The sequence below is a fragment of the Haliotis rubra genome, unplaced genomic scaffold, assembly GCF_003918875.1.
Source record: "Haliotis rubra isolate DU_JTF1 unplaced genomic scaffold, ASM391887v1 Scf229, whole genome shotgun sequence".
NCBI lineage: Eukaryota > Metazoa > Mollusca > Gastropoda > Lepetellida > Haliotidae > Haliotis > Haliotis rubra.
The window spans coordinates 323,874-338,239 of NW_025766325.1; the positions used below are offsets into that span (position 1 = coordinate 323,874).

At 44.1% G+C, this 14,366-nt stretch overlaps 1 protein-coding gene across 1 annotated transcript in view; it reads left to right on the forward strand.

Moving 5' to 3' along the window:
- Positions 1 to 14,366, forward strand: part of LOC124277860 — a 186,488-nt gene that overhangs the window by 19,602 nt on the left and 152,520 nt on the right. The window contains exons 8-14 of the mRNA XM_046713574.1: positions 132 to 160; positions 5,666 to 5,790; positions 9,236 to 9,362; positions 10,660 to 10,678; positions 11,336 to 11,373; positions 13,000 to 13,115; positions 13,622 to 13,745. Coding sequence (XP_046569530.1) covers positions 132 to 160; positions 5,666 to 5,790; positions 9,236 to 9,362; positions 10,660 to 10,678; positions 11,336 to 11,373; positions 13,000 to 13,115; positions 13,622 to 13,745 — 578 coding nt within the window. The remainder of the gene's footprint in view (positions 1 to 131; positions 161 to 5,665; positions 5,791 to 9,235; positions 9,363 to 10,659; positions 10,679 to 11,335; positions 11,374 to 12,999; positions 13,116 to 13,621; positions 13,746 to 14,366) is intronic.

The following is a 14,366-nucleotide window of genomic DNA, read 5'->3' on the forward strand; positions in this document are numbered from 1 at the left end:
GGGGGGGCATGGTTTCTTAGAAATGTGCAGTCCTAGTTATGGGTTCAAATACTGTATACAAACAGTTGAATTAGGAATGACTATTGATTACAACTTCTAGAATTGCTTGACAATAACTTTCTGTGTTTCAGATCCAAAAAGAAATTTGAATATCAAAAAGGTATGTATTTCTATGAAACAAAGATGGTAATGTTTTTACTTGGACATTGAAGACTAACTACTATCCGCAACATTGAGAGTTACCTTCTTAAACAATGAAAGTGGCCTACGGGTCGGGTGTTTGGAATATCTGATTGGTGTCAGGTGACAACTTGAATGGATGGTCAGCATCTGTGACTAGCATGTCATTGTTTCCTAATTGTTTAGGTCAGTGTTCATGATATCAGTCACTCGATTGTTTGGTCCAGTCTCACTTATTTACGAACTGCTTTTTTGTAGCTGGAATACTGCTGAGTGTGGCATTGAACAGTGAGTGAACAAGTCCTGATAGTTTTAATCTGAAAAAATAACAAAATCATTTCGTCACTATACGGCTGAGACAATACAGATGTGATAATAAATATTAACTCTCTGACAGCATTTGTAAACCATTCATGGACATTCTTTTTCATAGAAATCGTCCTTGGGGTACACATATGCATTTTCTGCGGCTGAAAATGTCATTTGACAGTTGTATCAATGTTTTAATAAAAATATTGTACAATAAATAAAAATCTTTTTCATTTATTATACGGCCCCCACCATGTGGAGTTACCCCCCTGCTATGCATGCGCAGCTTACCAGGTAAGCACCTAGGCCTGTATCATCATTCCTTCTGCCGTCACTCTAGCGTTCACACGTGTTTCCTGAGAGTTACAAGCTGATTTACTTCTTATCGGAAGAATGTCTGAGACTTCAACTACTGTATGTATGGTCTTTATTCGTTCTTGAGACACATTTTATTGACTTTGCAGTCAGTTATTTCTCATTCATGTGACTTTGTTCCTTGCCCAGTCTGATCGGGGGGGCTGAGAGTCCGGGGGTGGGATCCTTTGCCTTTGGCCTCGGCTACCCCAGAGGAGGAGGGTTCGCTCCCAGTCCCTCTCTCGGTGTTAGCAGGATTCCTGGGATTCCGGTCCCTGCGCCACCCCGCCCCATGAGAGCTGAGGAGCCGGTTCTGTTTGGGCTTACTCCCGTGTCTCGGGACCGGGGTTAGAGTGTAGTGTGGGTTACCGCAACTGAGAGTTCCTTCGGCTCTTCCCTTTCCGTCTGTGGCTCGGCCTCCCACCGGGTAGGGGTTCGGCTCCTCTTCACGTGGAGATCCGAATTCTGACTCGGGCCCGGGTGCCGAGTCTGTGAAGGTTGGGGAGGTCGAGGATTCTGAGGGTACTTTCTATTTTTCGTCGGCTCTCCGGGAGGTTAGGTAACGTATTGCCCAGTATATTCCCCATGCCGCGGTGCCAACATGTAGCTCGGACTCGACTGATTTCTGACTGCCGGGTGAGGCTTTTGCTCCTCGGCAGCCCTGTCAGACACAGCTCCGCATCTTGCCCTCCCTGGTGCAGGACGTGATGGTTCCTCTCCTGTTGGTTCTCGCCTCAGGTTCGATCTCCCCAACGTGTTAAGAGTTGTCAGCTGGGTGATGATTCTCTGTTCTTTGTGTCAGTGGTGGATGAATTTGTATTCACTTCGGTCGCACTCGGGGGAGGCTCGGCTTCCTCAGGTGCAGCCCCGGCTGTCAAGCAAGGGCGATTAGTACCACCGTTTGCCCAGTCAGGCGCCCCCTACGGCAGGCATACCTGACTTCGAGGAAGTCAACCAGAATGCCATGCAGCAGGTGCAGGTGGTGGTCCATGAGGCGTACCTTTCCTCGATACAAAGGTCGGCTCTGGAGGCGGAGGGGAGCACTGGTGATGTTTCCCCGAATGTTGTTCTTCTCTGCCAACTATCCGAAGTTCAGGCCCACCTGACATGAGACTCTTTATAGTCTGATGCAGGCGGGCCGGGGGTCTGCCCTGACCTCCTGTTAAACCTGCAGGCTGTCGCCGTGGTTCTGTCCCAGCCAGTTCATCTGCAGGGGACTACTCATGCACTCCTACCACACGTCCCAGTGGGAGGCCGCCTCTCTCTAAGTGGGAGAAGGCTACAAGCAATACTTGGGTGCTATCCACCGTCAGTTTCGGCCATCTACCACTGTGGAAGCGAGGCCCGCCAGAGTTCACCGGCATAAGGTGCACTCTGGTGCTGTCATATCCAGTCAAGGTGGGTATACTGCACGACGAAGTTCAGGCTTTGCTGGACAAGTCCGCGATGGAGCGCATACCACCGGGCGAGGAACAGGCGGGGTTTTATTCCACGTACTTCCTCATTCCGAAGAAGTATGGCAGGTTCCGTCCCATTCTCAACCTCAAGGGGTTGAATCACATGTCAGAGGTTTCATCTTTCAAGATGGAGACACTTCGCTCTGCGATCTCTGTTCATCTCTGGCGATTGGCTTACGTCGATCGACTTGAAGGATGCATATCTACATGTGCCTATTCATTCCTCGCTCAAGCAGTACCCCTGGTTCTCTTACGACGGAATGTGTTACCAATTCATGGTGCTCCCCTTCGGCATATCCACTGCCCCCAAGGGTGTTCACCAAGCTCATGTTAGTGCCAGCTACCCTCGCAAGGTCACAATGAAGGCGTTGTTACCCTTACCTTGACGACTGCTGTATTAGCGCTCTAACTCAGCCAGCAAGCCTAGATTCTACCCACACAGTGATAGACATTCTAGTTCGAATGGGGTGGATCATCAACCTCAAGAAATCCGACCTGGTACCTACCCAGGACTTGGTTTTTCAACAGGGTCTTGTCTCTTTGTCGCTCGACCGGGTCACCAAGGTTCGGGAGATGGTGTCTTCATTCATCTTCCAGACCCAGGCACCAGCGCGGACTTCACTCCCTCTACTGGGTCATATGGCGGCAACTGTCTCTGTCGTGTGGCGGGCACGGTTGAGGATGAGCACTATACAGCAAGCTTTGGCGAGTCTGTGGGCTCAAGGAGGATCTGGAGAAGTGTCTCACAGTTCCCGGGTGGTTGTCTCCTCACCTTCAGTGGTGGACCCCTCTCCAAGGGGGTCCCCTTTGGAAATCCCGATGCCATCTCTTACAGTTCAAACCGATGAGTCCCTCACAGGCTGGGGGGGTGTTCTGGGCAGTCCTTCGTGAGACGTGGGAGTTTCTCCTCTGGTGCGACCAGTGCGACTGTCAGGTGATTCCTGTGTATCTCCTGGGGCTGGGGAACGTGCGGCTCTCTCTCGACGAATCCTACCCCCGCACAAGTGGATGCTCAACCGGCAGATATTCGGAGTTATCTCCCAGTTGTACGGATCGTTCCAGGGGGATCTGTTTGCGTCCGGCGAGACAAATCAGATACCTGTGTTTTGCTCTCGAATAGAGGGCGTTGGCTTCCGATGCCTTCCTGCTGGATTGGACGGGAAAGGTGCTGTGGGCGTTTCTGCCTCTACCACTCATTCCCCGGGTCTGCTCCCAGCTGTCCATCCAGCCAGCTCGGCTACTTGTGCTACTGGCACTGCTATGGCTGTCACAGAGCTGGTTTCCGGTAATTTTCAGGTTTCTGGCTCAGCCTCAGCCTCGTGTTCTATTACCTTTCGACCGGACATTCTCACTTAGAACGGCAGGCCACACCCCAATCCAAGGATTCAGAGGGTGGCTTGGCCTCTGTCCGGTCTAGCCTCGAGGCACGCGGAATTCCTGCAGCAGTTGCAGACACATTTCTGGCTTCGACAAACGTTCAATATGGGGATAGGTGGTCCCGCTATGCGCGCTGGTGTTCAGGTAGGGGGACTGCAGATCCCTTTTCTGCGGATTTAGTCTGAATATTGGATTTTCTGCAAGCTCATTGGAAGAAGGCTTGGAGGCTTCGACCATTCGTGGCTACTCCACTGCTATTTCCACTTTCCACACCCCTGTCGATGGTGCTCTGCTGGGGCAGCACCCTCTTTTGCAGCGCTTCTTAGCTGGCGTGGATCAGGTTCCACCTGCTCTCAGGCGTACCATCTCACCTTGGGATTTGTCAATCGTGCTAGATTGGCTGTCCGGACCTACTTTCTCACGTCTATCGGCTATTTCGATTCAGCTGTCAACATGGAAGGCCGCATTTCTGGTGGCGGTAACATCTGGGCGAAGGGTCGCCTCCTGGATACTTACCATCCGAAGATCGATCACACTTTCCGTGTGACAGCTCCTATTGAACTTCCTACTTCCTACTACTTACCAAGCCTTCAACATCGGGGACCTCTGCAATGAGCACTCACCTGTTGGATGTCCGTAAGACCCTCAAGGTCTATATCAAACGAACACAAGAGATCCGTTCAAGTATCCATCTGTTCTGCTGTTATGGTGGCGGGAAGGCTGGGATGCAGGCTAGCAAACAGACCCTATCACGCTGGCTTTTATCGGTCATTTGTAGTGCTTATCAGGCTAAAGGCAAGCCTCCCCCTGAGGGGCTAGAGGCTCACTCAGTCAGGGCAGTGGCCACTTCAAAGGCTTTTGCATCGGCAATGCCCATTGAAGAGATATGCTCTGCCGCTTTTGGAGCAGGCCTAGCTCTTTCATAAGGCACTATCAGCTCAATACATATTCACGTGATCGAGCGAGATTTGGCCGTTCTGTTCACTCCAGTGGACAGTGTCCTGCCACCCTGACCGAGTGAGTCTTGGTCATCTGGACAGATGATGCTGTTTTCAATTGTGTATAATTGATATATTCGCTGTTGTCATATCAAACTACTTTCAATTTCTCTTGTGAGATAGGGGCGGTGGGGTAGCCTAGTGGTTAAAGCATTGGCTCGTCACGCCGAAGGCCCGGGTTCGATTCCCCACATGGGCACAATGTGCTAAGCCCATTTCTGGTGTCCCCCGCCATGATATTGCTGGAAAATTGCTAAAAGCGGCGTAAAACTAAACTCAGTCAGTCAGTCTTGTGAGATAATAGTCGGGTTGTTAGTTGGTTTTCCCCTTACGGTGCTCTTTTATAGATTTCACGATGTGGGAGGGTTTTTTACTTTCGCACAGTGTGCGAACTGTTTTGCTTAACTTGTGAGGTCGGGTCTCAGTACGTTCCCCCCTGTCGGTTACCCTCCCATCATGCCTCTCGCAGAAGCTTTGGGACATGTGACAGGTGAGTGTTGTGGCGTCAGTTACTTTCTTCTTAACGATCGCTATTTTTGTGTACTTTGACAGAATTCCCTCCTCCCTAGCCTCCGGTCTTTGGGAGTCAGAGTTAATGCATATATGTACCCCAAGGATGATCTCTATGAAAGAGAATTAGCTAAACCTGTAGAGGTTTCCAATTCTTTGAAGCGAATTGTCTTTGAGGTAGGGCCACCCACCTCACCGCAATTCTGTTCACTGATTTGTTCAGCAGAAGGAATGATAATATGGGCCTAGGTGCTTACCTGGTTGGCTGCGCATGCGTAGAAGGGGGGTAACTCCACGTGGGGGAGGCCGTATAATAAAAAAAAAAATAATTATTTATTGTACAATATTTTTATTAATCCAATGATACCACTGTCAAATGACATTTTCAGCCGCAGAAAGTGCATATATGTACCCCAAGGACGATTCTCTTCAAAGAATTGGACACCTCTACAGGTTCAGCTACATTTTTCTCTGTTGTAGTCCTTAGAGAAGCACAAGTTGTATGTGTCTAACATACCTCTTGATGTGTCTGAGGAGGACCTGTGCGACTACTTCTCCCAGTGGGGAAACATATCCTTCTGTGATGTAGCAAAAAAGGCTAAGAGGTAAGTTTGCGCTTCATGCCAGGTTATTTTCATACATACTGAGAGCTGGAGAGAAAAAAAAAAGAACAATATCTCGAGAACCCATATTTCTTGTAAAAGTCCACTTACACGTTCCGGAGATTAAGCTTGCTGACTTGGTTACATGGAGACCAACTTAGATTTTGGCCGAATAATTACTCCTGTATTATTTCAAAATTGTGCTAGTTTCCCAAAATTAAATTTTTTGGCCTTCTTCACAAATTATTTCCATGCATGAAATATTGAAAGCAATTTGGTATGGCATCAATGCCAAGTCGCTTAAGCGGCATTGGGAAAATGCCATGCCAATGCAGCCTTACCTGACGAAGCAAAATCTCCATGACCAACTCCAGCACCTTAAACTCACATGCGCCGTCAGCTAGTTGAACCCGCAACTGGTGCCCATCAGGAACCTTTGCATGATCAGAATACTCAAGTGGCAGTGACTCACAAACTTCTAAAGGATGTCCGGGTTTATCCCTGTCCTCTTTCATCTTCCTGATGTAAACTCTTCCGGGATCGAGCCAATGGTCCCGAAATTTCTGACTCTCACTCTTCTTCTTCCTCAGTTGCAAATCTTTCTGAAAATCCTGTTTACATTTTGTTCAAGTCTATTCATAAAGATTATTTTTACGTAATATAGCTATTTCTCTAAAACTTTCAGCCGACTGTTAATTACATGAAGTTAATTGCCGTGTCTATGTTGCTGCTCGAACTTTGGAGGAATTTCACAGTTTTCAAAGAAAAAACATCCAATGAGAATAACAAAACACCACAGAAAAAACGTTTTCTGGTAAAACTTAAAGGTCACATGCAACGTAAAACACAACTTTGCAGATTCTGATACCTTTCGGTATGGACTTACCGAAACAAAGCGTAAAAAATGCAAATTCAACTTATAAAGTTGAAAAATAACGCGATGAAAAAAACCCGCGCGAAAATCGAGAGTTCAAACGTTTCACTAATTTTCCCCAGACTTTTCTGGGGAATACGGGTTTCAACAGCTGGCTGCGCTCCATAGCACGTGCGCAGTGAAATAGGTTCGCGCAACTTGGAAGCTGGCTGTCTGGTGAATACCGGGTGAAGGCTTTGGTGTGAGCTATTTTCCTAATGTTTTGTTGATATCTCACAGGCTGAAGCTTTTATATGTTATGACAGTAAATAAACTGTTTATATAATTTCATTTGTCTATTTCACCACACGCTCTTCTTACCGAGTCACTTTCTCAGTTCGATACTTAAAAGCAATGTCATTATTTAGCTGACACAATTTCTAACTGTGATATAGATATGTCGCTGTCACAGACAAAACTCAATGTCTTGTTTTATTGACACCTGTGTGTCTGCCTGCCTGTCTGCTAATGACAATATTCAATACACACCTGCGATCGCTGACCACATGCAATTTGAACTTAACACCAATCAGGCTATACACCATAAACAAAACGCATTGATTTATGGCCCGAAGTTCGGTCTCTGTCACATTATGTAATTACACAGACAGGCAGGTGTGATACTTGAACACATGACATGTTATGATGTCTGTTGATTGCAAAATGTTATACACAAAAAATGAGCATGTATTTACAAAACCCAACATCTCTATATATATACACACACACAATGAGCCATGAAGGCGGCATCTGCTAATGAACCAGCCGTTACACTTGAGTGCACACCCACCCGCCTGACTGGGTTCGTATCCCGCTGCTTCGCTTCGAGGGAGGTAAACCCAAGTACAAAATATTGCACTTTTGATTTGGCGATTATACGCTTATAATTTTGTTTATTTGTTTTTTCATAATCAGCAATGCATATTATATGTCATGAAGAAGTGATAATTGTGTTTTAATTATGTTTGATTTTTTGGTTGCATGTGACCTTTAAAGGAAACTAGAGAAGAAAAAATGGGAAAAGAACGAATTTATAAAGCAAAATAAACTTTTTAAAAATAATGAAAAGCACTTTTACGGGCAACTCAAAACAAAGGGTGATGGTAAACATGATAAGTGGCCTTATCATGGATGCCAATGAAGGGTTAAGGAAACAGTTGTAGTCTGTACCCGGCGACTGTATCCTTGAGGCACCATGGGTTAGTTTAGTTTAAACATATTTTATTCACAATGTGAAAAGGATCGGGGACAAATTCTTACAACTTATGAAACCCCTTTCCAAAGATATTTACAATAACTAATTACATCACAAGCAATTATTAGAAACAGAGACGGAGATATATTGACAGTTCAGGGGAAATGTTATAATACAGAAGGCGTATAGAAAGAATACTACTGGATTCGTGATTACGTTCACAAAATTCATGAGAAAATAACTGGGTCATCTTTCTGTTACATCTCACCAGATTGCCTGAAAAGTGTCATAAAAAAGTCCAAATCTGCTCCAGGCCCTCGCATTCAAAACCGGTACTGGAAACTGTTCCCCTGTGTCCAAACACCATTACTTTACTGTTTCAATTCTCTTGTGGACACAGGTGATGTTCCTCCGTGGTTCAGCAAAGGTCGCACAATACTTCTTCCCAATAAAGGAGACTTGACTGATGCCCAAAACTTCCGCCCTATCACATGCTTGAGTACTCAATATAAAAGTCTTCCCAGGGTGTTCGACAAACCTTGTGTCCTCTTACTGTTCTTCTAATGACATAATTTATAGAGAGCAGAAGTGAGCAAGGAAGGGATGTTGGAGGACCAACTTCTTGTACAGAAAACGATTTTGGAAGATGCTAAAACATATCACCGTAACCTCTCCATGTGATGGATTGACTACAAAAAAGCATATGACTCTGTCCCTCATGAATGGATTCTGAAGTCTCTTGACGACTTCAGCAACTGCTAGATTTACTCAAGTCCTTAATGAGTTGCTGGTCGACTCAACTTGAGATATACTCAGAAGGGCAGGTGCAGACTTCGGAATCTATTCCAATAGATTGATATCCTGCCTGGTGCTTGTTGTTACCCTGCCTGGTACTTGTTGTTACCCAGCCTGGTACTTGTTGGTACCCTGTCTGGTACTTGTTGATACGCTGCCTGGTACTTGTTGATATCCTGCCTGGTGCTTGTTGTTACCCTTCCTGGTACTTGTTGATACCCTGCCTGGTGCTTGTTGATATCCTGCCTGGTACTTGTTGATATCCTGCCTGGTACTTGTTGATATCCTGCCTGGTACTTGTTGATACCCTGCCTGGTACTTGTTGATCCACAGCATTGAGAGGATAAACTGAGGACAGCTCAGAGTGAGTATGCTGTGTCTGAGTGGAGTATCCATGTTGAACTGCAGATTCCTCAGAGGGCTAGCACTGTAAAACCAGTGTTTCTTACTTGTATTGGCAGCTTTAAACACATGTTCATAAATATCACTATATGAGTGCAGTTATCTTGAATGTCAACCCATTTTCACATTCTGATATCTTTCAGGACCAAAAACGCCAGGTTTGTCTTTGTTTCCTACGCCAATTTTGAAGATGCCGTGAAATGTCTGAACACGACCCACAGTTGCGGAGAAACCGTGATAAATGTACATGTGGCAGCGAATTGCAGGGCTGTGAGTTCCTTTGTTTGATATTTCATTGTTGGACATGTTTAGTACCCCAGGTTCTTAAGGATACCCCAGCAAAGTTGGGGCTGTTATTAGGAAGTGGTTTAAAATCACACAAAACAGTCAATCTACAGGTATTGCAATGCAGCTAAAACACCGACTTACTTCCCTGTTCTGTGGTAGAATGTGTCTCCAGCATCCCATTGCTTATCGTAAAATGCATCTAAATTGGGCAGCCTGTTTAGAATTGGGGGAGGGTCACTTACCATAGTAGATATTTGTAATAGGGAGGGTTTATTAGGGAATGGGGATCATCAACATCGTCAAAAATGTCAAATAATTTATTATGTTACCATATGGTTATTGTTTCACTGAATATACTGAATAATACTTCAGCTGCTGATTGTAATTGTTACTCAACATTCGTATTTGTTACCCAGTATCCATCATATCTATCATATTCGTCTCAAAGTGGGGTGTTGCAGCAGAACCTGAAACATTGGTTAACATCAGACATGACATTTTGAAGCGTTATATCTGGGATGTCTTACGGATGCTGGGTTAGAACTGGTCTCAAGCATTCTAAGAGATGGCTAATAGGAAGGTGGTCAGAAATGGGATGCAGGCCTCAAGAGGCAAATAATTGATGTTGATCTTAAAAAGTGACTAATGGGATGCAGGCCTTAAGAGGTGACTAATGGGATGCAGGCCTTAAGAGGTGACTAATGGGATGCAGGCCTTAAGAGGTGACTAATGGGATGCAGGCCTTAAGAGGTGACTAATGGGATGCAGGCCTTAAAAGACAACAAATTGGATGCGGGTGTTAAGAAGAGACAAATGGAATGTTGGTCACCAAATGAAATCGGTGGTCACCAAATGAAATCAGTGGTCAAACTCAGTGACTTGCTTGACAGCGTGTTCTGGTACCCCAACTGTTGCTCACAGTATCAATCACTGGATTGTCTAGTCCAGATTCGACTATATACACAGCAATGCCATACAGCTGGAATATTGCTGATTGCATTATTATTTCATTTAACAGATGAAATTTCCTTAGTAGGAAGTCATGATATGGCTGAAATACTGCCAATGTGACTTTAAATTTGAACTCACTCATTAGTAGGAAAAGATGAATACAGTGATTATTATACATTTCTTATGGCCATTTGTGAGACAGGGTTTCTTGTGAGTGCCGACGAGGATAGCCAAAATAATTGTTAACTCATGGGACTATTTTGCAAAATTGTTCATGTTTGATGTTAAATGCTTGTTTAAAAAACATGATTCTTTTTCTTGATTTCAGCTGAAGGATGTTGTAAAAGGTAAGATTTCATGAAGACATTGATCTGTTAGACATGTTTTAGGGAAGCTCTAGTGGTTTTTGTGTCTCATCATATATATAGTGTGAGTAGGCCATGACAGGAGATTCCCTGCACCCCATGAGTGTGATGGGTAACTTTGATCTTGTATTAGACATGAGGAGATTGGGTTCCCAGCACCCTGTCTGTAAGAGACATACATACATACGCACGCACGCTAACATTTGTATAGCGCCGATATCCAGCTCAGCTCATCTGCTCAAAGGCGCTTTGTTTTTCTCCCGTTCACTGGATGTCAATCTCAACGGCACATTGTATTGTCAATCTCAACTCCCTGTGGAGCATACAACTCTTACAGCCACTAGGCGCACCTGAACTCTGGTATAGCTTGTACTAGACATCAGGAGATGAGGCGCCTGGCACCCTGTCTGTAAGAGGGAGCTTTATGACTGGGCCTTATCACTTGTTAAGCCCTCTGTAGGCAATCTGGGACCTGTTTCACAAAGCTTACATTTCGAGTATTAATGTTTCTGTTCTGTAGCATAGATGTATACAGTGATTGTACTTTAATCACTTTTGAGTTAAGTAATTATGAATGTGTAAAAAAACTCAAAAAACCCTACTACATTGTTGTAAATGCTACTTGTTTCTTTGTTCCAGAAGTAAGAAATAATGGAGATAATGATGGACTTCAAGAGGTTTGTATTTTCTCTTTTCTGTCAAGTATCTGTGTAGTGCGGCACAGGTATCTGCTTAGATAAGCACCTGCTCAATACACACAACTCTTTGGTTAGATACTGGTATCTGTCTACTGGGGCACCTGCTCAATACACACAACTCTTTGGTTAGATACTGGTATCTGTCTACTGGGGCACCTGCTCAATACACACAACTCTTTGGTTAGATACAGGTATCTGTCTAGTGAGGCACCTGCTCAATACACACAACTCCATGGTTTGATGCTGGTATCTGTCTACTAGGGCACCTGCTCGATACACACATCAGTTTGGTTTGATACAGGTATCTGTGTAGCGCGGCACCTGCTCAATACACACAACTCTTTGGTTTGATATTGGTATCTGTCTAGTTGGACACCTGCTCAATACACACATCACTTTGGTTTTATAGTGGTATCTGTGTAGTGGGGCCACTGCTCAATACACACAACTCTTTTGTTAGATACAGGTATCTGTGTAGCGCGGCACCTGCTTAATACACACAACGCTTTGGTTAGATACAGGTATCTGTCTAGTGGGGCACCTGCTCAATACACACAACTCTTTGGTTAGATACAGGTATCTGTCTAGTGGGGCACCTGCTCAATACACACAAGACTTTGGTTTGATACTGGTCTCTCTATTGGGGCACCTGCTCAATACATGCCTCATTTTGGTTTTATAGTGGTGTCTGTCTAGTGGGGCACCAGCTCAATACACACATCACTTTGGTTTGATGCTGGTATCTGTCTACTAGGGCACCTCCTCAATACACACACCACTTTGGTTTGATAGAGGCATTTGTCTAGTGGGGCACCTGCTCAATCCAAACATCACTTTGGGGCACCTCCTCAATACACACACCACTTTGGTTTGATAGAGGCATTTGTCTAGTGGGGCACCTGCTCAAAACACACTTGAGATATGATAACGCATATCAACCAAGTCAACATGTCTGTCCACCCGATTCTGTTAGTCATAATAATAATATTAATAAATGCATATTTATAATCTGACCTTTCCACACCCTAAGGCATGCTGAAAGCGCTACATATTATTTACACTGGAGTATTAACAGATAAAATTATTCATAATATATTGAGAAAAGGTGGGTTTTAAGCCTGGATTTAAAAATGTCAGTTGTGTCAGAGCTTTTAATGGCACATGGGGGAGAGTTCCAAAGCACAGGTGCAGAGTAAGAGAATGATCAGTGTCCAAAGGATTTCAGTTTGTAGGATGGAATGACCAGTCGATTTTGTGTGTTTGAGCTCAAGTTGCGTGCGGGGACATACAGATGTAGGAGTTCAGAGGCACTTGTATGTCAGACAGAGGATCTTAAATTCAATTCTGGCCCTAACTGGTAGCCAATGCAATTCTTTCAACACCAGTGTTATATGGGAACGTTGAGTAGTCTTGCTGATGTTCCGGGCGGAAGTCATCTCTTACAACAATCATAAGTTGATTCTTCTTACAGAATGCTTCTCTCTCAAAGTTTGAATTATCCACAGCCTTACATTGTTTATATTTAGTTTTGTATTCATGGAATTGTGATTATGTGTATTTTTTCAGCTATCAGTGAATTTTGATGCATAATTTTCTCTGTTGCAGATAAACAAGTTGTTTGTGAGCAATATACCTGGTGAAGTCACTATCGATGAACTTACACAACACTTCTCCATGTGGGGGAAACTCTACTTTTGCAAAACCATCGGCAAAGTGGCACAGTAAGCTGGTGCACCACTCCCCTATCTCTGTAGTCAGGGTCACCCGATCCGATGGGTTGCTTCTTATGACAAACATGGATTGCTTAATTGTATAATTTTCAAAATTCTTTAAATTTTCAAGTCTTAATAAAAGTTCTGCTGACCCCAACTGCAACATCAGGGGGTGACAGTGGGTTATTTAGAAATTCAGATACAAAGTATACATTTATTTCTTTCTATTCATTTAAAATAAACACAAATAAAATCAAATAATTGAGCATCCCCCGTTAAAATTGGTCTTGGTCAATATGATCTTCTTCTTTGTGTTTACAAAGTTACTTCCCTTATATTGTCAGCTATGCCTGGATCTGCTCACGTGTTATTCACACCACATATTCACTTTTATATTCATCCTGGATTAATCAACATCGTAACTTATCTTGTTGCTTTCACTAGTTGTAAATGTCTGAGTCACTTCAACCCTGTTAAGGTGTCGTTCAGAAACTCTGTTCAAACTTTTGTTCTAGGAACAACAACTACGGTTTTGTTAGCTACCAAGAACAAGAAGATGCTCTGACAGCATTGATAATGCCCCACACACTGAGAAACCAGAGAATGTTTATATGTGTGGCAGACAAGAAGGGCGGACCTGTGAGTATATCGAGTGAGTGAGTTTAGTTTTACGCTGCACCCAGCAATATTCCAGCTGTATGGCGGCAGTCTGTAAATAATCAAGTCTCCAGTGATCAATAGCATGAGCATCGATCTACGCAGTTAGGATACATGAGTATATACATTGAGTGAGTAAGGTTTTACGCCACATTTTACAATGTTCCAGCAATATCACGGCAAGGGACAGCAGAAATGTGCTTCACACATTTACCTGTGTGGGGAATTGAACCCAGGTCTTGGCCGTGACGAGTGCATGCTTTAACCATTAGGCTTCCACGCCACCCTGAGTATATACAGCTTTCTTATAGTTGTGTTTCTTTGTTGTTTAAGAGGCACTCTGTAATATTCCAGCTATTTGGGTGGGAGGATGAAAAGAGCAATGATATTTTTCAGGTTTTAGCATATTACATGGCTTTCATTCTTACATCTAACAGACTACAAGGAGTTTTATACATGTTTTTATTACATGTAATAGACTACAAAAAGCTTATTCATATTTGAAGATGACTTAATTTTATGGTTCCTCTCGAAAAGCCTTCATTTTTAGAGTCAAATGTGAAAAGCCTTGAGAATCACCCTCCCGAAAGGCCATGAAAATGA